The sequence below is a fragment of the Cheilinus undulatus genome, linkage group 13 (genome assembly GCF_018320785.1).
Source record: "Cheilinus undulatus linkage group 13, ASM1832078v1, whole genome shotgun sequence".
NCBI lineage: Eukaryota > Metazoa > Chordata > Actinopteri > Labriformes > Labridae > Cheilinus > Cheilinus undulatus.
In genome coordinates this window covers 45,315,212-45,339,514 of record NC_054877.1, presented here as the reverse complement: position 1 = coordinate 45,339,514, position 24,303 = coordinate 45,315,212, and the positions used below count along the sequence as shown (strand labels likewise).

Here is a 24,303-nt window from a genome sequence, read left to right as displayed (position 1 = left end):
ATCTCATCCCTATCTTTTGTTATTGTTTTGACTGAGCGCCCCCTGGTGGTGGGATTGAGTAAAGTCGTTCTCCAATTGGAGAATGGTGTGGTGTGATGGGGCAGCACCTCATAGACCAGTCACTGGTTTTGCAGCCATCTAGTGAAAGCAGAAACTACGCTGAAATAAAGTTTTGCCATTTAGATCACACACAGCCTCTTATTGATCCTTTAGTCTGCTTTGTCATCCTTCTTAATCATTTCAAAGCCACCAGGAGAGATCAGCTGCCTGTCATATGGCTGAATATTTAACAAAGACTTAACAGTTTTAAAATTGGCAGTCACATCAGCACCTGTTATTACACAAAGTTATAAATACAATAAAGTTTTAACACTCTGATCTAACCAGCTGCATACTGATTATTTTCTCACCCTCGGGAGGTATGCAGGAGTTGTGGAAATGAAAGACGAGAGAAAAACAATCCAGGAATTTATTCAAAAGCAGATCACAATTCTTAGAACGGACAAACCCTGAGGAAGCTGAAATTTGTCCGTCACCGACAACGCTCAACCTTTTTGTCGTTTCAGGTGCATCGAGGACTACAAGCGTGGTCCAGATGGAAGGTCATGCCTCCCGCTGTCTGAGGTCTGCACTGAGGGAATAGACTGCGGGGAGTCAGTGGACATCCCGGCTAACCAGACTGTGTTCGGAGACCTTTTCTACGGGTACAACAACCACACCAAAGAGAGCACCTCCGGACAGATCCTCAAGGCTACCTTTAGGTAAACACACAAGCTGTTTGTGAAGTGAAGCATGTGGGACATTGTTCTGCCATTTGTTTCTCAGCAGGGGGACAGTCTGCCTGGGTTTGGGCTCCCGCTGTGGTGATATCCATGTTTTCATCACTGTTCTTTGAAGAGCTTTGGTGGTTATATTTAGACGTTGCAGGTGCTTTGTGGGTATTAAATGTGTCAAAAGTTTGGGTTTGATTTGGATTAGGAGTTATTTTTCAAAGTTTAGTCATTGACCTGTAAATAACCTGATACCAGTGTGTGGTTTCTGATCTAAATGTAGTCACATGACCACTCAGAGGCCTGGAGGGCAAAAAAAAAGCAGCTTAGGACAGGGGCCGCTGCCACTGAACACGGCACAGAGCTGCTGGCCATTTATTTTCCATTTTATAAAAATGATGCATGTTTATGTCACCAGACAGCAGCTAAAAAAACTGTGAAACCTTTACTTCAGATGGTATTTGAATCACTAAAATCAGTAAAGTCAGAGCTAGAACGTAGCTCAGTGATGCTTACAGACCGGTATATCTACAATAGGGAAGAACAATTCTGCTCTTAACCAGGATGAAAGTCTGCAAGTTCATGAGCTATTTTATGTATTTATGATGTTTTTGGGTCAATAATGCTGCCATTTGGGAAGTGAAGTGAAAGAATTCTTCATCATTAAAGTACAGGTGAGAGCTGGATCGTGTCTGGATCACGGTCAGCTGACACAGAGTCGTGCTGGAACAGATTAGAAGGAGGCATTAAAGCAACTGTAGTGGGCACGAAGTCATTCAGATGTTTGCCATTCACACCCCTGCCATTATGACTTCAAAACATGCTGCAAAGTTTATATTTCATGCAAGTAAAGCACTGTACCACAGCCTATAGAGCAGTGTTTCCCAACATTTTTTCTTTCAGTCTTGTCTCGGTCTCAGAGTGGCCGATATCATTAATGTGATAATACGAAGAAGCACTTGCTAAAATAACAAATAGCTACACCTGCAAAAACTCAGACATCAGTCCATCTTATTTCTTGTCAGAAATACCTCTGAACACTTACCTTAGGCCTCATTCACCTGACAAATCTAGGTAAACATCTCATTTTCAGATATTTAAAATAATTCCAGACTTGTCAGTGGCTTTTAAATACATACAAGGATTTATTTTTTACAAGAAGATAGTTGAACAAATTTGTTAAGATTTGAGATTTTTGCATGTTGTGTTTTGAAAAAGTTGCACACACCTTGTTTTTATCTGCCAGATTTTTTTAAAAGAAAACTAAAATTAAAGAGAGAATGCTCTTTAACTGTTCAACTTTTCTTTTCTTTTTTTTAAATTGATTTTTATGGTCTTGGTCTTGTCTCAGTCTTGTCTCAGTCTCGACCCCCAAAAGTCTCGGGCAAGTCTTGGTCTCAGTGCACTCTGGTCTCGGGCAAGTCTTGATCTCAGATAGTGTGGTCTTGAGTACAACACTAGTGGTAGGGTACAATGATCTCATTTGAAGTATGGCTATATTCTGGATTTTTGCAAACAGATATAACAACCAGGCAGCAACATTTTTAAAGATTGGCTAAAGTAAGAAGAAGTAAACAAAACACTGAATAGGCCTGCTGAGAAACAACCGATTTAAAGCCTCCATGTTAATTCAGTTCACATCCATCACTGATGAACCAGGCTGTTGTGTGCCTGAAGGCTTTGCTTTGTTTACTTGAAACGAAATCCACTAGAAATGTCAGGAGAGTTGATATGTGACCACATGTCAATGTCAACGGTCTGCAGTGTCTTTATGAAATGGGACAGATCCATATTTAGTCCAAACATCCCTAATTTAAACGGATATTAGTCTTTCTTAGTTTTTCTCCCATTTCCAGCAGACTGCTGCTTTGCTACTCAGCCAGGCTGAGCAGTCATGTCGCACGCTAAACATGACGTCAGTGCCTTTATAAGTCGTTTGTAATCTCTTGATCCCAAATGTCTGTTGGGGGTCAGGAAGTGGGGGACAGCCTAAAGCTTTAGATGGACTTGTAAGCTGCAATCATCATCAGAAAATTTCTGCATACATTAAGTACAATCCCTACACTTTACAAAATGTTTTTTTTTTTTTTTTTTTTTTTTTACCACAGCTTGATTTACCTGGGGTAGAGGTGATCAATCTACAGCAGAGGTTCTCAACCTTTTCAGCCCGTGACCCCCAAAATAAAGGTAGTGGGTACCGGGATCCCCACTGAACCTGAAGGTGGTTGAACAGCCATGCACACTGAAGAACAGTCATGTGGAGACAAGGCCGTCCATTAGGGGGGAAAAGGGGAGAGCTTTCTGGTGCCTAGCCAAACTGGGGGTCTGTAGAGGTCAATAAAATCATGCTCTATTGTAAATTTAAGTTGTGATATCCATATTTTATATCTAAAAATAGCCACTCTTATTAATGAAACAAATATCTTTTTTTTTTAATCATTCACGTAGTATATAGCCTTCTTAAAAATGTAAATCTATTTGAAAAAAAAGGATTACAATGGGTTAAAAATAATTTAAAAAAAAAGGTTGATAATGGTAAAAAATAGTGGAAAAGTTTGTGAGATTGGACCTTAAAAGTAGCAGAGATTGATTAGAAATGGCACAATATAATATATTATATATATTATATATTATAATATAATAATATAAGAATGGCAGAAAATAACAGAAAAAAAGGCAAAAATGGGTTACAGTGGCATAATGGGCATAAATAGTGGTAAAAGGGAATTAAAAAGTGGCTGAAAAGGCTTCAAATTGGCAAAAATGTGTGGAAATCTGGTGAAATGGGAAGAAAAATTAATATAAAGTGGCAAAAAAATGCTAACTGTGAAAGAAAAAATAGGCAGATATTGGCAGAAATTGGTCAAACTGGCAAAAATGGGCATATCAGACAGTGAAACGTGGTTTCAATGGGAAAAAAATTGGGTATAAAAAGTGGGTAAAACAGGGTTAATAGTGGCAATAATGGGTCAACAGAGGCAATATCAGGCTTATGTGGCAAGAATTGGTTTAGAAGTGGTTAAAACAGGCACAAAAAAAGTGGTGGAAAGGGTTCAAAATGGCAAAAAAAAACAAAAAAAAAAAACAAAAAAAACATTTTTCATGTTATTGTGGGCTGATTTTGAAAAGGGGAAGATCTGAATTTGATTCCTTTCTGGTAAAAAGTGTGAGAGTAAAAGCTGCCCCTGTCTTTTATATAGCAGAAGATATTTCTCATCATTTTCAGGCAAATACTGTAAGAGAAGAAAAAGTCAAAAGGCTTCCATCCTCTCTTCAGAAAGCCTTATGGATATTACACCACATGGGTCCAAAGAGATGCAGCGCTCCTTTCATGGTTAGCTCAGAGTTTGATGTGGATGTCAGACTTCTTTGAAGGTGTTTAATTATCAATGTCTGCATGCTGCAATCATTTCCTCTAAACTCAGGAAGTCAGAAGGTCAGCAAAGTCATCCGCTGCCCAGGAATTTAATTTGGACTGTGCATGGATTCAACAGCCCGGAGGCAACTCACCCACTTAGGGATCCACGGCTGGAGTAGTAGAGAGGGAGGGGCGGATGAAGCAGGAAAGTTAATATCATCAGGAATCTAAACCTCTAATGCTCTGATCTCATTTGAAAGTGCTGTTGAATAGAAAGAGAGGTCTGAGGCAGACTTTGAGGAGCACAAAATGCTTCCTGTGCAGATGAGGTGGTGCAAGAGGAAGGGAGTGTCTTCTGGGAGGCATGGTTAATGCAGGGCGTAATAATTAGAGATCGGCAGCAAATAAATTATAACTGACCAGGAGCCAGAGCGCTGGAATTTCACCTAATTGGACCAGATGAAGATTTGAAAGTAAAACGAACTAAAGTTACCGGAGGAGAGCATCCTTACTGATCTCAGGAGATCCCTGAGGGTTTCAGTCAGTGGAGCGGTCGGTCTGGGAGTCCTTTTTACTCTAAAAACACAAATATTAAGTCGAGGCACTTAGTTACATGTCAGAGGCTGCCTTGGGTGATACACGTCTGCTTTACAGCTGTAAATCGGTCCCAGGGGAAAGGAAATGTCAAATTTAATGGTGCACAGCCAACATGGCTGTGCCACTGCTTAGTGTCTGAAGGATTCTGAAAAAGTGTGCAGGCAAGTAAACTTATGATTAAACTGACTCAGGTCAAGTCAAGTTAAGTCAAACTTTAATTATATGGAACATTTTATGCACAGGGCAACAAAATCCAATCACTGAAACCAATCCAATCATTTTGATGATACAAAACAAATACAAACAATGTGCAATGGCTTTGTCATGATTTGACATCTACCATTATTAGCCAGTCTTGTGATTGACTGGTGACCAGTCCAGGATGTACCCCGCCTCTTGCCCAACGACAGCTGGGATAGGCTCCAGCCCTGCAACCCCCAATGGGAGAAGCGGTATAGAAAATAGATGGATGGATGGAAATATTAGCCAAAAACGTTTTTGTTTCACCAGATGTACACTATATTGCCAAAAGTATTCGTTCACCTGCCTTGACTCACATATGAACTTAAGTGACATCCCATTCTTAATCCATAGGGTTTAATATGACGTCGGTCCACCCTTTGCAGCACAAATGGTTAGGAGTGTGTTTATGGGAATTTTTGACCATTCTTCCAGAAGCGCATTTGTGAGGTCACACACTGATGCTGGACGAGAAGGCCTGGCTCTCAGTCTCTGCTCTAATTCATCCCAAAGGTGTTCTATGGGGTTGAGGTCAGGACTCTGTGCAGGCCAGTCAAGTTCATTCACACCAAACTCTCTCATCCATGTCTTTATGGACCTTGCTTTGTGCACTGGTGCACAGTCATGTTGGAACAGGAAGGGGCCATCCTCAAACTGTTCCCACAAAGTTGGGAGCATGGAATTGTCCAAATCTCTTGGTATACTGAAGCATTCAGAGTTCCTTTCACTGGAACAAAGGGGCCAAGCCCAGCTCCTGAAAAACAAGCCCACACCATAATCCCCCCTCTACCAAACTTTACACTTGGCACAATGCAGTCAGACAAGTACCGTTCTCCTGGCAACCACCAAACCCAGACTCGTCCATCAGATTGCCTGATGGACAAGCGCAATTCTCACTCCAGAGAACGCGTCTCCACTGCTCTAGAGTCCAGTGGCGGTGTGCTTTACACCACTGCATCCCACGCTTTGCATTGCACTTGGTGATGTATGGCTTGGATGCAGCTGCTCAGCCATGGAGACCCATTCCATGAAGCTCTCTACGCACTGTTCTTGAGCTAATCTGAAGGCAACATGAAGTTTGGAGGTCTGTAGCCATTGACTCTGCAGAAAGTTGGGGACTTCTGCGCACTATGTACCTCAGCATCTGCTGACCCCACTCCATCATTTTACATGGCCTACCATTTGGTGGCTGAGTTGCTGTCGTTCCCAATCGCTTCCCCTTTGTTATAACACCACTGACAGTTGACTGTGGAATATTTAGGAGAGAGGTAATTTCACGCTGGAATTCACTGAGCTCCTGAGAGCGACCCATTCTTTCACAAATGTTTGTAGAAACAGTCTGCATGCTGTGGTAGACTTCAGACTTGTTGTGCTTCAATGGAAAGACAGTTCATCACTGCAGTATGTACACACAAGTTTGATTTTAGCTTAACTTTTATTCGCCTGCATTTTCAAAATAAAATTGACATTAAGCAGACCTGGGTCTGTCTCCTCACTCTTCACTGCTGGTTGGTCTGACCTGCCTCTCACCCTCTTTGCCTGCAGGCAGGTCAACATCCACGCTGGAGGATACGGGACCAAGTGAAAAACTTCGTCATATGATTAAATTGCATTTTTTTTTAAACATGTTAAGGTTTCAAGATTAATCACAAGCATTAATGTTAACATTAATATTAACAGCCCTACTTTCAACATAACATCATTTTTTTTTCTCCATATCTCTGGTAACACTCAAAGACATCCAGAGCATAACCAGAGTTGTGTCAATCCTCCTCCATGCTCGACGGTGCCCTCAGGCAGCTAACTTGCCACTACACCTTACTTCAGCCTCAATTTTTGACCCAAACTTGCCTTAAAGTTCTGTACAGAACGGTATATTTTGATGTTTTAGTTTGTTTTTTGCCTTTTTCAGGGGTTGAACTAGAGCCAGCTCCTCCAAGAGCATTTGTATGATCCTCTCAGGACTTGGTCAGTGTGCAGAGAAGACCTCTGGGAGGAGAAGCTTTACAATTCATGCACAAAACTCAAAGGCTAACACCACTGTGACTTACCACATATGTCTCACTATTCTCCAAATTTTGCTCAAATATCTTTTGTTACCCAAGTGTAAAGTGGTTACATTTTGGAAGGTCACTGCCTAAAACAACCCCAGCCCTTCTTCTTCATCCACCACTGCACTTTCACTGTCCGGGTATTGTATAGGCAGTAGTTCTAGTTATCTAACAGGGGCGGCGTTGACTCTCCCAGTGTTAGCGATTATCCACATTTCATCTGCAGTCAGGTCAAAACCCAGAGGGATTATAGCATCAAATTCAATTATCCAAACAGATGCATGGAGTTAAGATCACAGCATACAAGAACAAAATCTTCCACTTTGTGAGCCTTACATGATCAGAAGAAGAATGAAGCCTGTTTATTGACCTAACCTAAATTCTGCCTCTTGTGCTGGAGCAGAAGTAATCCACAATTCCCCTCCATTGCCCTCAGTCCTGAGTCGCCCTCTCTCTCTCTCTCTGTTTAAGTGTACTTCAGTTGCCTCTGTGTCTGCTGACCTCCTCCAGCTGTTCCTGTGTCTGCTTTTCTTTCCTCTGTGGGTTCCATGTGAAGGCTTGTCCGGTCACATTAGCTTTAGTCTTCTGTCTGATTGGTTCAGTCCTACCCCAGCAAACTTCATTTTCCTTAGCCTGACATCTTGATTTTTTGTCTTCCACAGATCTTCATTTTGATGTTATTTCTCTGCTTGTCTTCAGGATGTTTATAATTCACTTGTTGACAAAGGTGAAAGGCCATTTCCTCAGTTCAAATGTATAATAGAGCTGTCAGCCTTAACAGGTTAATTGCCGTGTGATTAAGGTCCAAAATTAATCATCAAATTTATGAAAACACATTAGTCACAGGCAAATTGGTTCCACTGTTGAAGAAAACTCAGATTAATTCTGGACTAGAGTTCACCAAAAGACATGTGGGAGACTCCATGGTCAAGTGAAGGAAAGTTCTTTGGTCTGGTAATTTTTGCCATCAGACAAAACGCTGTTTGGTGGACACCAAACACTCCACGTCACCATAAACACACCATCACCCCTGGGAAACATGGTGGTGGAAGCATCATGCTGTGGGGATGCTTCTCTGCAGCCAGCCCTGGAAGGCTTGCAAAGGTAGAGGGTAAAATGAATGCAGCAAAATAAAGGACGGTCCTGGAGAACAATCTTTTTCAGTCAAGAACAGAACTGTGGCCTGGTGAAAATTTATTTTCCAGCAAGACAATGAGCCAAAGCATGCAGTGAAAGCTACTCAGAAACAGTTAAAGACGACAAAGTTGACTGGAGTGGTCTTCTTGGTGTGTCAAAACAAGAGGCAACGGTAGATCAACTGTTTGGAATTGTCAGGGATGATTTGGCAAAAATTTTTCACATGCTCAGCTCTGCTGCTCATCCCACAAATGCATGTTCTTTACAAATGTGGCACCATTTAAAAGGGAAATAAATCGGCTATCTAAAAGTATGAGATTTGTTGCCGAGAAGCATTGTTACGACAAAGAAAAATCTACTAAACACAGATTTCTTTGCATTTCTTGCATGTAGTACCGAGATTTAGTTCGAAAAATAAATTAATATCAACCCTCAGGCATCACTTTAATTTACTCCACTTCCAAAAAACTAATATAAAATTGTAACAGATTAATATTTTTTCTGCTTTTTTTTTTTGCAAAAATCTCTTGAACAACTTCAGCTGTGCTCAAAACTACCAAACATTCAATCATTTTGAGGATTTTAACCCTTTAAATGCCAGTTTGATTACTTAAAGATCAAAAAATGTGGTTTGAATGGGAGTTAATGGAACGTTTTGTCCACAAGTGACTCGAAAGGGTAGTAAATTTTAGATCTGTGCTACACAAAGACTAATAATGCATCGAAGTCAATATTTAGGCTAATGTTTGACATACCCATGACTTATTTAAAAAACACCTCCCACCCCCCAACATTAGTTATGTGGATAATTATTACTGTTTTGTGTGTTTTTTTTTTTTAAAGAAAAATATGACCATCCTGTAATCAAATTGACATTTAAAGGGTTAAAACCCTGATAATTATTCAAAATTAGATTGTTTTGAAAAGAAATGAAGTTGATCAAAAGATCTGACCAAAAAAAAGCAGAAAAAAATATAAATGTATACTATTTTTATTGCCATTTTTGGAAGTGGACAATTTTGTCCTTAATGACTTGAAATGGTAGTAAATTTTAAATCTGATGCTACACAAAAACTAATAATGCATCAAAGTCAGTATTTTGGCTAATCATCAACATGTCCATGCTGGATTTAGAAATAATGCCCCAGCCATCCAACATTTTTTGCTTTTTTCATAAAAAACAACATTGACTTTAAGTAATCAAACTGGCATTTAAAGGGTTAAAATCCTCAAAATGCTTGAGTGTTTGGTAGTTGAGAGCACAGCTAAGGTTGTTTAAGAGATTTATGCAAAAAAAGGCAGAAAAAAATATTAATCTGTTAAGTTTTTATAGCAATTTTTTGGACATTTTTGTCCTTAATGGCTTTAAAAGATAATAAATTTGTTTCATAATGTTCCCCTGACCTATTAGTGCAATTGAAATTTAAATTTGAAAATTTGCCTCAAAAGAAACTTTGTTGCAAAAAAATGGACCACATGCACTAACACAACTAAAATAGTGAGCAGAGGAAGAGGAAAAATTTGCCCAAATGGACAAAAATGTCCCTAGTGATGCCTGAGGTTTAAGAGAGAGAAAAAGAAAAGTCTAAAAATGGGCCCGATGCTCCTGGCTAAAGGCTTCACAGTGCAAATCATTTTCTGAATTTATTGGAGATATTTATTGTGATGTGCTGCAGAGTTATGTCCCTTTCCCAGACAGCTAGTCTTTGGCAAATAGCGTCTCGCGGATGCTGTCGTCCAGTCTCCTAAAATTAATGGCTTACAAAATTAGTGCTAATTAGCTCCAGCTCATTATTCGCTGTCAGTGATGTTAGTCATTTTTACTGATAGAAGTGACTTTCAGTTCTGATAAATGAAGATTCCTTCAATGCTTGAATGTTTAAAAAGCAATAAGATTACTCAAATGTTGCCAAATGTGACTTGGATACAGAGATAACTCGCTTCAGCCTGAATTACTACAAAATTACTTCTTTTTTAAAACTCATACTTGAGACTTTAAGTCTGGACATCTTTTCATTTGCTACATCGGCTTCGACCTTTTCTTTTTTATCTGTACTTTATAAGAGCCATCAGCTAAATTGCTGGAGCACTCTTCAAATATTAAAAAACAGCAGGAGGGAAGAGTGTTCTTCCAGTTTTAATGTTGTATGGCAGATTTATTGGCTCAAATGTATTTCTTCTTTGGACAAATCTCTCTGGCATTGAAAACCCCGTCCAAAACACCAGACTTGAATCTCTTCATCACTCCCACTCCCTCCACTCCCACTGGACAGTAAAACTGGGAACCAGTGAGTGCTGCTTGACTTACACTGTGTTAAACATGGAGTCAGAGAAGCTTTTAGACTTTGTGAGAGACAGAGGCAGGGGTGGAGGGACTGATGGGAATCTGTGATGTTCACTGGCGTGTTTTCAAACCCCCCGCCTCCAGTCTCCACCAGCACCCAGGACTGGCACAAAGCATCTGTCTCCATCATTCAGAGATGACACGTCAAACTTAAACATTTTTAATCATTATTTAAGGGCATCATTCCCTCCTCCCTCAGGCTAAAAGCATCATTTTTTCTCTGCTGAATTTTGGTCCTTGCAGCTTCCATATTCAAACTGCTCTCTCTCCCAACGTGTCAGATGTGGCAGCTTGGACCGCAGCCCGACGCTTCAAAAACTGAAGCATTAGGGACCCCTCTGGTGTAATATGTGGACGCTGTGTCCAAGCTCATTGTGTTTATGTGCCCTTGAAGCAGTAGTACGAGGAGTGTGAAAGTCCGCTTGGGGTCAGAGATGGATAAAAATATGATTTAACTTCCCCTATAGTGGACTGAGATTTGAATGTGCGGTGACACCTAGAGTCAACAACACTTCTATAAGGGGTCAGAGCCCTTTTCAAGTTTGGTGTCATGTTTAAGCAACATGTCATATAAGTAACTGAATGAATGTTAACCCTCATTTATGTCCAAAACAAGTCTCACACACTTTCTTGCTTTATAAATATTACTCCCATAAGTGCCAATGACAGGATATCCCACCGATAGTTCTATAAACTGTCGAGTAATTTTTAGGCAACACAGCAGTGGCAGGACTTTAGTTTCAGTGGTCTTTTTAGTAGAAACTATTTTGTGTCTGTGGGCAACTTTAACCCTTAGGCCTTAAGCTGTAGTAAGCGACTTATTTTAAGTGTTGTATGCCAACAAAAACACATACTAACATACATGTTACATACTTCTGCTTTTGCAACAAAAATTCCAAATGAACTGCAAAGTGACAAAAAAAAGTCCACATCGAAAACCTTCCATAAAAATGTTACAAATTAATATTTTTTCAACTTTTAAAACTCAGATCTTTTTGTTAGAGTCATTACTGTTTAAAAAAAATCAATTTAACATTTTATATTGATTTAACCCTTTAAATGCCATTTACGTGCCAAATGTGACAGATTTCATGTTTTTTTAAAAAGTGGCTTAATTTCTCTCTGTGCTAGACAAGATTTTTTTTAACAACACCCATAGTGTTGGACATGTCAATAATGAACAGCAACATTTATATTGATGCATGTTTAGTCTTTTACAGTGTGAAACACATCCATCTGGTAAACCGCTCATAGATGGTCTTTGGGAAAGGGCAGAGCCTTTGAAAAAAAAAAAACTTGGAGGGTGATTGGACGAACGTCTGTCACATCTTTACCGGCCAATCAAATCAACAAAACACGTGATGTAGCCGCTACCAAGCTCCGCCCTTACCGAAGGAGTAAACTCCATAGAGAGCTTCATAGCATGAACCATGACAACGTTCTTCTTTTAACAAAGAAATGCCAAGTTCTGTTAAAACCGATGCTATAGCAGCATCCACGCTAATGTCTTCCACCATAATGGCACCAGTCTTTTGTTGCTGCTTGCTTACGTCATGACTCTGCCACACCCGGAAGTACTGCCTCTCGTTGCTGATTGGTCCTGTCACTTTCTAACTGGCCCAAATGGTTCAGACAGGAGATTTGCAAGATGGATTTGCCAGTGAGAAACATGGAAATGGCCATGTCCATCTGCTTTGCGAGGTTAGGTAAAGGCACCATCTAGTGAAAAATAGTTTAAAAAATAAATGGAATCCTTTGCTCTGTATTGGAAACAGGACATGCTGTAATATTAATAGGATCAAAAATTAATGTTACAGTGGAATTTAATGGGACATTTTGTCCTTAACATATGGGTGTCAGTTTTTTGATCACATATACTATAAGATGCATATTTTAATGATTTTTTTTTTTTTTTTTTGAGAAGACACACCTCTAAATGCAGTGTCATAGGTATTAAAATTGGAAAAATTATCAAAACATGAAAATTGAAATGGACAAAAATGATCCGAGTGAAGCCTATGGGTTAAATCTGAGCAGACAAAAAATGCATGCGGAGTCCCCCAAGGCTCAATCCTGGGGTTTCTTCTGTTTAACATCTGCAAGCTTCCACTGGCTAAGATCATAGAAGACTATAATATAAGTGGCCATAGCTATGTGACTATAATTATGGCCCTATTTCTTTTGGTTAAACTTGAGTAGTTGTCTTTGGAGCAAAGAATGAGTTTTCTGTTCATTTCTCTGTTTTTATCATGGGAGTTTTATTTGCTTTTGATGTATTTCTTTTCTCCTTCAACATTGTGTACTCATGTTTTCAGTTAAGCACTTTGAATTGCCTTGTTGCTGAAAAGATCTGTAAAAATAGAACAGTCTATCTTTTTTGGATTAAGCTCACAGAAGATTACTCAACATTAACCCCGATGAAGGTTTTTTTTTAATCATTTCTAATGTTGTGGGAATGTTTCATTGAAATATTAATCCTTCATCATACTTTACAGAGTCGTGTGTTTATGACCCCCCCCCCCACACACACACACACTCACATTTTTGTTTTACATTTTACATGGTTTACTGATCATTTTATGACTCAACCTGATGTATTTATTTCAAACGTCCACATTTCTTACTGATGACTTGAAAGCAAAACTTCTCATGCCTAGCTGGTTTAATGTTCGTGTGCTTATGTTTGTATTCTGCTGCTGGGTACTAACTCAAACTGCTTCATCCTTTCCTTTTATTCACTCGCTGTTTGTTCCTCCTAAAGATCAAAACAGAAAAACCTTGCAGAGCCAGAGAGGAGATCCATTTTTATATATCTGATGCAGCATTACTTTCTCTATAAATAAAACATTGGCAGCAAATCTTCACTCGAGGCATTGGTAAGTTATAATTTTAGTATTTCTGTGTATAGGGGTGTATGGTTGGGTCCTACTAGATGGTAGGGTGAAAAGTATAAAAAGACAAGAAGAGGTGATATCAGTGCTTTGGAGAGAAAATAAAGGCCAAAGAGTGCTGCAGTTTTACAATAGCAAATGTAACTGGATAGCTCAGTGGTTCACATACCAGACTTTGTTGCAAAGGAATGATGGTTCAATTCCCAGTCAGGGGAAGTGTGTAGACCCTTGGGCAAGGCCCTCAATGCCAGGAACACCAGCCCCAGATGACTGCGCTTTAGAAAAAAATATCTGCTAAACACTATTGTAACATTAATGTGATGCTTTAGAGAACCCTCTTATATCAGTTAGGGCAACGACGTTTGCACCAAAAACACTTTTTTATAAACTGTGCATGAAAAATGTCCTTTAATCTATCTTGTGAAAGGATTTTAGAATCTAACGTCACCAACTCCAATGCCAAGTGTTGGATGGAGAGTCATAAAGCACACCGACAGTGGACTGTGGAGCAGTGGGAACCTGTTCTGACAGTGAAGTTTACACCTGTGTTTGGCAGTCAGATGGATGAGTCTGGATTTGGCGGATGATGGGAGAATTTTCCTGCAGGGCTGCATTGTGGGTCAGTGTTTTTCTGGCACGTCCATTTCCTGGTTGAAACCAGACTCAAAAAACAGGAGAACCTCTCGTTATTCAGTTTTAGACCAAAAATGGAAAAAACTGAAAAACAAGAAATTATTCTTTTTTTTTCAGTTTTGACCAAAAAAAAAAAAAAAAAAAAAAAAAAAAAAAAATTAAACCAAGCTACTTTTCCGTTTTTTTTTTTTTTTTTGGTTTTTGATAAAAAATAGCAAAAAAAAAAAAAACAAATAAAACAAAAAAAACAAAACAAACAAAACAAACAGGCCAGCATTTCTTTTTTCGGTTTTCAGCCAAAATGGTACAAACGGAAAAACAAGCAATTTTTTTGTTTGTTTGTTTGTTTGTTTGTTTTTTTTTATTTTGGTCACAAAGACGGAAAAACAAATAAAAAAAATTAAAAATGGGTCCAATTTTTGTTTTTCAATTCCGTTATTTTGTTTTCTACATTTAATGAAATTCTTGAGGAAAAGGAAATCATGTGACCCATTGTGAGCATTTCAAAATAAAATTCTCTATGTCACACAAGAGCCATCTATTTACTTTTACAGTATCATAATTGTATTATCTATCTATCTATCCATCTATCCATCTATCTATCTATCTATCTATATATGTGTATATATATATATATATATATCTATATATATATATATATATATATATATAGTAGAGGGTAATAAAATTGCAGTCCATTAAATCGCCAGTACATTTAAAATGTACATTATTTATCATACATTGTACTTAGAGCATTTCGCCTTTTTTAATACTGTATAGGGCAATGGATGGCTCTTGTTTGACATGTAGGCTTTTATTTTGAAATGCTCACCTTTTCGATTGGTCACATGATTCCCTTTTCCTCAAGAATTGCATTAAATGAAGAAAACAAAATAACAGAATTGAATAAACAAAAATTGGACCCTTTTTAAAAATGTTGTTTGTTTTTCAGTTTTTGTGACTGAAAATTTGTTTTCTCTGTTTTGTCCATTTTGGTCAAATACAGAAAAACAGAATAACTACAGTTTCTCCCGTTTTTTGAGTTTGGTTTCAACCAGGAAATGGATCTGCCAGAAGATACGAGAGGGACCCAACTGCAGTCAAGATGGCAGACACGGGCGTCGCTGTACATCCAATCCATGCTGGAAGTCCCAAGCGGAAGTTTCTTCTTCATGTTGAACTCAGCTGCAAGTGTTTGTTAGTTTTTTCCTGCCTAAGCCTAACCCTTGGTGCTGGATCTCAAATATATCACCTTCCCCACTGCCTTACCCTGAACCTAACCACTAGGGTTTTAATGCCTAAGCCTAACCCTAGGCGTACGGACTTCTGGTTGAGACTTCCGGTATCGATTGGATGTATGTCGGCCATCTTGTCTGCAGCAAAGTACTCTTGGAAAATACACTGACCACTAAAACAGCTGTGAAGTTTTGTGGAGGAGGGATAATGGTATGGGGGTCTTTTTCAGGGTCTGGGCTAGGCCCGTTATCTCCAGTGAACGCCAGTCTTAATGCTTCAGCATACCAAGACATTGTTGGCAATGCTATGCTTCCAACTTTGTGGCAGCAGTTTGGAGAAGGCCCTTTTTTTTCCAACATGACTGTGCCCCAGTGCACAACGCATGGACTATAAAGACATGGTTTGATGAGTTTGTTGTGGAAGATCTCGACTGGCCCGCACAGAGCCCTGACCTCAACCCCACTGAGCACCTTTGGGATGAACAGGAAATGAGCTTGAGAGCAAGGCCTTCTCATCCAACATCAGCGCCTGACCTCATAAATGCTCAGCTGAAAGTCTTTGGGTAAAGCCGTCCAAGAAGATTGGTGGCTGTTATAGCTGTAAAAGGAGTCCAATTATTTGGATTTTTCAAATAAAAAAAGAGGAAACCTATAGCAATGAAGTGGTCTAACTGCTTTTTAAGGCTCTTGAATAAAATAGCATATGGTGGCAGACTTTGTGATACATACATCCTTGTAGAATTAATCAATATCTGGTTGTATCAGGATGAAACTGATGACTTATTCCCTTATGCAGGGATGTGTGCACTGTTAATAAAGATGACCCTGGACCCTCCAGCTGAGTCTTCGAACAAAGAGCTTGTTTGATTCTTTCTACCCAGCATCCTTCTCCTATGGATCACATATCTGGCTCTGCAGCCTTAAATGCATCAAATATTTTCCATAAAGTGAAGTAAACCCTCCTCTCCGTATGCAGGAAGCTCCCCTCCAGCTTCCCGGGCAGACTCTTTGTTATCATTTCAAAAGAGCTGGGCTTATTCATTGGATTTCCTCTAAGGTAAAATCCTGTAGTATCAGTGTCATTGGCAGCAGACCAGTGAGGCATTTGGTGACCCAAAGAAACATGAGATATGATTGCAGCATCCAGGAAATAGGTCTTATCGCTGTCACATCTCCAGAGCAGTGGGCACTGATCTGATCTAGGTTTATATTACAGAGCTAAGTGACACAGCCTCTGTCTCCCTGTCTCTGTGGGAGCCAGTGGACTCCAGTAATGAGATGTTAAAAAGCTAACCTCCTCTCATTACTCCTCATGCTGCCCCCCCATCTCTCTCTCACATGACAAGCTCAGAGCAGTTTTAATGAATATTTTAGTGGCCTTTGTTCTCTTCCGGTGGCTGCATGGGATCAATGATGAGGACCCCGCTCCTATCTGACGCCCTCAAAATACTCCGAACATGCATCTCTCTTTTAATCTGCCGCTTCATTTTACGATGCAGCTGAGCTTACCGTACAACAGCCCTTAAACCCCGCTCTCAGGAGGAATGCTTTCATTGACTCGCTTGATTAAAATATGAAATGTGTCTGAGGCTGGAGAGGGAGCGCTGGTCCCGGCTCTGATTGGTTCTCCTTCAGAGCTGTGACAGCGTTCATTCACTTAGCCGGGGGATCTTTTCATGCAGGGTTTGTTGTCATTAATCAAAAGTGACTTTGTTTATCATTTTTCTTTAATTTATCAAACAGGTGGCAGCTTCATCCCGACTCTTCTTGAAAATGTAATAGAAAGATGTCCTTTTGTTAAGTTTTGGCAGTCCAACAACTGAAAAAAAAAACATAAATTATGTCTTCTTTACTGGAGCAGATGGCAGTTCAGGCATCAACAAAACTGTCCAAGATTAGCAATGAAATTAACAAAGAAATTATCAGAAATAAATGAAGCAATAGGAGCCAGTGTTTCACATAACATGCGTCCAAGAAGTAGAAACCAGATCTTTCTGGAGCGGCTAATACTGTCTGACTTTGTGTGCTTTGTGAAGCTAAAAACATGCAAACGTACAAAATGTTCACATGGTTTTATAAGGTGCCACACAGGACGAGCAGTCTCTGAGTAGACAACCTATTTTGTCACCTTTTTGACACTTTCAACCCATTTTTGCCACCTTCTTGCTAATTTTCACTCACTTTGCCTTTGTTTGGCCACTTTTTTGCTTTGTAATGCCCTCTTTTTTCACTATTAACCAATTTTTTTGGCCTCTTATGCCGATTGTTAACCATTTTTGACTTTGTCTTGCCACTTTTGTACCCAGTTTTGCCATGTTTTATCATCACTTTAACCAATTTTTGCCACCTTTCAGGCACCTTTTGCCCACTTTCGCCACCCCCAGTTGTCTGGGCCCCAGAAACCTCTCCCCTTTATCCCCCCTTATGGGCCACCTTGACTGTTATATTATTTAAAAAGTCTGTTTTGTATTGATATGAATAAAGTGTGCCTTGAGATTTTGGCTTAACCTTCGGTGTGCCTTGGGTGAAAAAAGTTTGAGAACCACTGCTCTAGAGAATGAATGGGCACAAATTCCCACAAAAAATACCTTCCAAGGAACCTTCCAAGAAGAGTGGAGGCTGTTATAGCTACAAACAGGGGGTCAACTCCATATTAGAGTAGGCTATATGTAATTGAAAACAAAGTCCCCAGTCCCTGTTGGTGTAATGGGCAGATGGCTGAATACTTTTGTCCAGATTGTGTATATTTAAGTTCCATGAGTGTGGCTTTGATATACTGAGCATTAACTGTACTTGAAATTGTTATTTTACCGTAACTGAATGCTTACTCTACTATATACACTTTGATTCACCTTCCCAGCTCCGGACTCAGATGGATTTTTATGAGCCTGGTGTCCTTCTAATTATCGTTCCACCCGTGGCCATGGAAGTAAAAAGTCATTTGAATGGCGGTATCTGACGCCGTTTTAACTCGAGCCTCTGGCTTCAGTTGTTCTGAAGTTGTGACTTTCCCACAGGCAACAGTTGGCCAAGTGTAAATGTTTGTGTATCCTTTTTTTATTTCCACAGCTCAGGCCCTGAACATGCATAAATCAAGCGGTACATTATGCATGGTTTATATTAACTGTGAACCATGAGGACCTTTAATGCTGTTTTAATGGATGCTGCTACGTTTGTGCTAAAGGCTGAAGGCTTTTATGAGGCTTTGACAGAAATGCTGGCGCCTTTAAAGGGATGTAAACTAAAAGGTGCATTCAACCAGGCGCTGCATCTCATCTGCTTCATTTAATAACAGTTATTAGACATGGTCACTGACACTGGATGTTTTTAGGATACAGAAAGAGGTGGCCTTTTCAGTAGAATTTAAAGCAGTAAATTAGTTGTTTATTCAGAGAAATAAAGACTAAAAGAATTTAAATGTACTTTTTTTCTGTTAATGATGGATTGGTGGATGCAGGCTGCCAAGTTTTAAGTGGTTGCACAGTGCTGATGGTATGTCCAAGGATAATTCTAGTCAATTATCAACTTCATCATCAGCAGACATGAGCATTTTATGTGCACCGCTGTAGTGTACTGTTATGAATAAGGAGAACCTGGGCAAGGTTTGTTTTCTACATCCCAACCAGGGGAGTGGGTCTTATAAAGGGACCCAAATATCTCTCGGTTTATTTATTTATTCATTTTATTGTTGATTGGTTGATTTTTTGTGGTAGGTGGAGGTGAAATTTTTTAAATTGCAGAAACAACACATGAATATACCCTTGTCCATTTATTTATGAATTTATTAGCAGGCAATTGATTCTCTCTTCTTTTTTTTTTTCAAAAATGGCCAATATTTTATTTAAGTTATTAAAACATAACATGTGAAACAATCAAATTGTTCAGTCACAATTAATCTTAGAATAACGTGAAAAGTATTTGGTCAATTTCAAAATAAAACACCATACAAGGACTTCAGGTCGTAAATCATCACTAAACATTACATCTTATCCTGTGGCACAAACAAAAGGTCATTGGGAGGTCAGTTGGTCCTGAAAAACACAAAAGAAACAAAAAGCTTTTGAGGGGAAAAGCCAGAGAATTTTGCGTCAAACCGCAGATTCTTTGTAGCAACCATTAACCGTTTAACTTCCTAATTTACCTACCAGTGTTAATTTTGGCAGCTAGTTTTAATTTTAGTTTTTTTTTTTTTTTTTTTTCGTTTTTTTTTTTTTTTTTAACTTTGTCAGCTGATTTATTTCATTGGTAAACATTTTCTTATCTTTATTAAACTTAGTTTTAGTTTTAGTCTTCAAATGAAATGCATTTTAGTTTTAGTCCCATATTAGTCATTTCTACCCTTTTAGTTTTAGTCTAGTTTTAATCCATAAAAAGTCCTCACATTTGAGTCTTTACTTTTAGTCCAAGCATTTATTTTCTTGTCTAAATCTGGTACCATATCATGGTAGTGTGTTCTCTGCACTCAGCCAAACCTGGGGTCCCTGCTTTCTACAGCTGAGAGGCAGAATACCCATAGATGATTGCATTTTGATAGATTTACCCACAGTGGAGGAATATCACCGATTTTTAATGTCCGATGAAAACTACATCACATTTTAGTCTAGTTTTAGTCATCTTGATGAAAACTAAACTTAACTTTTGTCAGTTTTAGTCATCACAGATCTACTTTTGTTACTTTTAGTCTAGTTTTGTCATGGAAAAAAAGGCTGTCAGCTGATCACTGATAAACTTGATTTTCATGTAAAGAGGTGACAAGAGTGGGCTTTTTTCACCTCAGAAATATTGCCAAGATTAGACCAGTGCTGTTGTTTCAGGATGCTGAGGTCTTTATTCATGCTTTTGTTTTTGTTTTGTTACTATGTTTAGATTTGCGCATGTGCGTTTTCAGAAAATGTTGTTTTCCCTGTTTACATGGAGACAGAGATGGGGGCATTTTATAAAACTTCCACTCTGGAGCCTGTTTCCAAATTGTTCCATTTTCAAGCAACGAAACGCCGTTCTCGTGTAAACGGAGGGCCAGAACGCTACAGAAGTTTTGCGTTTTCACCTGAAAGCATGGTCGTGTAAACAGGGCCTCAGAGCGTTTCAAACTTAAAATGTAGAATAAAATAATCATAAGACTACACATCCCTACACGAATGAAATCTATCCTCATCAGCTTTGGTCTGGAGACACCTGGGTGCCTGTAGTTTGTGATTTATTGGAGTCATTCTAGTGTGGAACCTTGTTGTGAACCTAAATGGCATTGAGACAAAGAATGATGAAGTGGACAAATGAGTGAGTTCAAGCGAGAGTCAGTGGCAGCAGCAGATAAATGAGGACATCAGCTTTGTGACTGCAGATGAGTCACGTTGCTGCAGAACAATCAGCATAATGAAAAATGACAGGATTCATTTGAGACTTTGTCTCTTTAGTACACTGCACAGCCATGCATTATCATCATTATCGATTGATTATCTCTTATCGATGTGCAAAAAAATACTGGTCTGCAGTCCTCAGCCTCCTTGAAACATACAGTACTTCATGAAATAAAATGCAACACAACTTTAACGGTTGATCCCTATCTGTTTTTTACATGTACAGACATAAATAGTAGATATGATCCATGTTTGACATTTAAATAGCAGCTAGTTCCCAGAATCGTGGGATTTTAAGCAACGATATTCAGACTTGCATGAATTCAGTTTGTTGGATTATTTATGATAGAGCATGTTCTAACGAGGTTTTCAGAGCCTGCCTCATAGCAGGAACATGCTACTGTACAATTTATGACATTTTTCAACTTGTCCTACAAATAATTTAAGCTTACGGATGTGTGAAACCACAGATCAGATGCTTGGATTTAGGTCTCTGCATGCTCATGATTTAATCAATGACAGATAGCGGAATGATATAACTTCTTCATTGGGGTTGTGGAGCAGTGAAAGGCATGATGGGTGCACAAGTGCCCTTAGTTTTTCCCTCACCGTCAAAAAAGTCTTTGGATCTGTCCAGTAGAGAAAAAATCCAAAAAGGGCAATGTCTCCTTGTTTCTCCTTCCAGTTTCACTTCACCAGCTGAGGACACCAACAGAACAGCATCATCTGTTAAAACACAAAGATGATATTCTGAGGTCCTGCACTTTGAAATCCTGTGCACAAACAGCATAAGCCTTTTTGAAATTATCATAAACCAATGACACACTGAAACACTACTCAGGAAGGCACGTACAGTCATGAACGAAAGTATTGGCACCCCTGGAATTTTTCCAGAAAATACACCATTTCTCCCAGAAATTGTTACAAATGGTTTTAGTATACAAGTTTATTTCCTTTATATGCATTGGAACAGCACAAAAAAAAACAGAAGAAAAAAGCCAAAATTGACATAATTTTACACAAACTCAAAAATGGGCTGGACAAAATTGTTGGCACCCTCAACTTAATATTTGGTTGCACACCCTTGGGAAAAAATAACTGAAACCAGAGATAACTGTCTGAGGACTTAAGAAGCAAAATTGTTGAAAAATATGAACAATCTTAAGGTTTCAAGACCATCTCCAGAGATCTAGAAATTCCTTTGTTCACTGTGCGTAATATAATCAAGAAGTTTATAAAGATGGAACTTTGGCTAATCTCCCTGGACATGGATGGAAGAGAAACAATTGACAAAAGAATGCAACGCAGAATAGTTGGAATGGTGGATAAACATCCTCAGTCAACTTCCACACAAATTCAGGCTTTCCTGCAGACTCAGGGTGCAAAAGTGTCAGCTGGGACCATACGTGGTCATCTGAATGAGATGAAGCGCTATGGCAGGGGACCGAGGAGAACCCCACTGCTGACAAAGAGACATAAAAAAGCCAGACTGGAGTTTGCAAAAATTTACCTGAGCAAGCCTCAATCCTTCTGGGAGAACATTTTGTGGACAGATGAGACTAAGGTAGAGCTTTTTGGAAAAGCACGTCATTCTACTGTTGACAGAAAACAGGATGAGGCCTACAAAGAAAAGAACACAGTACCTACAGTCAAACATGGTGGAGCTTCAAAGATGTTTTGGAGTTGTTTTGCTGCCTCTGGCACTGGGTGCCTTGACTGTGTGCAAGGAATCATGAAATCTGGAGACTATCTAAAGAATTTGGGCTGCAATGTAGGGCCTAGTGTCAGAAAACTGGGTCTGCGTCAGAGGTCATGGGTGTTCCAGCAGGACAATGACCCCAAACATACCTCAAAAAGTGCCAAGAAATGGTTGGAGACAAAGCTGGAGAGTTTTGAAGTGGCCAGCAATGAGTCCGCATCTAAATCCCATTGAACACCTATGGAGAGATCTCAGAACTGCTGTTGCAAAAAGGAACCCTTCAAATCATAGAGAGACCTGGAGCAGTTTGCAAAAGAAGAGTGGTCCAAGATTCCAGTTGAGAGGTGTAAGAAGCTTGTTGATGGTTATAGGAAATGATTGGTTTCAGTTATTTTTTCCCGAGGGTGTGCGACCAAATATTAAGTTGAGGGTGCCAATAATTTTGTCCGGCCCATTTTTGAGTTTTGTGTAAAATTATGTCAATTTTGGCTTTTTTTCTTCTGATTTTTTATGTTGTTCCAATGCACATGAAGGTAATACACGTGTGTATTTCTGGGAGAAATTGTATATTTTCTGGAAAAATTCCAGGGGCATTTTCGTCCCTGACTGTATAATCCTTCAAAACAAATACATTTGAGTGACTTATTTTGTTTATAGTTACTCAGAAACTGCAGAACAAGCTTGACAACCTGAAAACCCAAAACGATGATGCTCAGGGTGTCTGATCTTATTTGTGAAGAATCCTGCACTCATCCTGGTGTCACAGTTGTTGAAATGATGTATACCTTGTTTTTGTACATCTGCCCTGAGGTTGTAACAAACAAATAAACTCTATTTAAAGTCATGTGGCAGCCCTGAATCTGTTTTAGAAAACTATGAATTATTACATTACAGCTACTGTGGTGCAGTAAGTGTTCATTATATTCAGACGAAGGCACAGAAATTGGGGGACAGATTGTTTGTCACTGCTTTATTTGGCGCAGTTTGAAATAATTCCCCCTCATTTATACAACCCTTTCATCACTGTAGCCTCACATCTTTAATATTTCTTCTAAGTCTTTTTCTTCTCTTCCATCTTTGTTGGATGACTGAGTGCTCCTGTCTTAAAGCGAGACCTCCCATTTTCTTTTCTCTTTTTTCTACACCAGGCAGAAGAACTTTGCCCGAGGCATCGAGCAGCAGCTCCCAGATGGCATGGTGGTGGCATCAGTGCCAACAGAGGTTCAGTGCCACGAGGAGCTGTCGGACCCTGTGCCCGACCCAGAATACCTCACAGGTACGAAACCATATTTCATTGTTCACTCTGCCAGATCACAGCTGTGAGAGAGTACTTTATCATCAGAACGTCAGAAATCCTCATAACTCAGGGAGAAAGTCCGCTTCTCTGAGTCTAGAGAACACTGTTTGAGGATGGACTTTCATCTTCATTAGGTCTTTTTAGCCATCATCATAATGTTTGGGCGTTCTGCCGGGATGAAAGGACTACCCAAATTTCGAAAAAGTTGGGGCGCTGTGTTAAATTTAAATAAAAACAGGATGCAGGGATTTGCAAATCTCATAAACTCCTATTTTATTCACTATTATGACACATCAGATGTTGATATTGATATTTCATGAAAAATATCAGCTCATTTTGAATGTGAAGGCAGCAACACGTCTCAAAAAAGTAGGGGCAGGGCAACAAAAGGCTGGAAAAGTAAATGATACTAATGAAAAACATCTGAAGGAGCATTTACCAACTAATTAGGTTAATTGTTAACAGGTCAGTAACATGGCTGGGTATAACAGCTGCATTTAAGGGAGGCAGGGTCTCTTAGAAGTAAAGATGGGCAGAGGATCACCACTCTGCAAAAAAAAAAAAAAAATGCATCTAAACAATTGTGGAACAATTTTAGAAGATTATTTCTCAATGGGAAATGCAAATACTTTGAATATCCCACCATCTACAGCCAATAAATTCATCAAAAGATTTAGAGAATCTGGAGAAATCT

The 24,303-nt window shown here is 39.2% G+C and overlaps 1 protein-coding gene across 5 annotated transcripts in view; it reads left to right on the top strand.

Annotated features, from left to right (window-relative positions):
- astn1 (astrotactin 1) overlaps positions 1-24,303 on the top strand; it is a 714,709-nt gene that overhangs the window by 318,273 nt on the left and 372,133 nt on the right. For all 5 annotated transcript variants that reach the window (XM_041803561.1, XM_041803558.1, XM_041803557.1 and 2 more), the window contains 2 exons: positions 567-761; positions 23,461-23,588. In XM_041803561.1, coding sequence (XP_041659495.1) covers positions 567-761; positions 23,461-23,588 — 323 coding nt within the window. The remainder of the gene's footprint in view (positions 1-566; positions 762-23,460; positions 23,589-24,303) is intronic.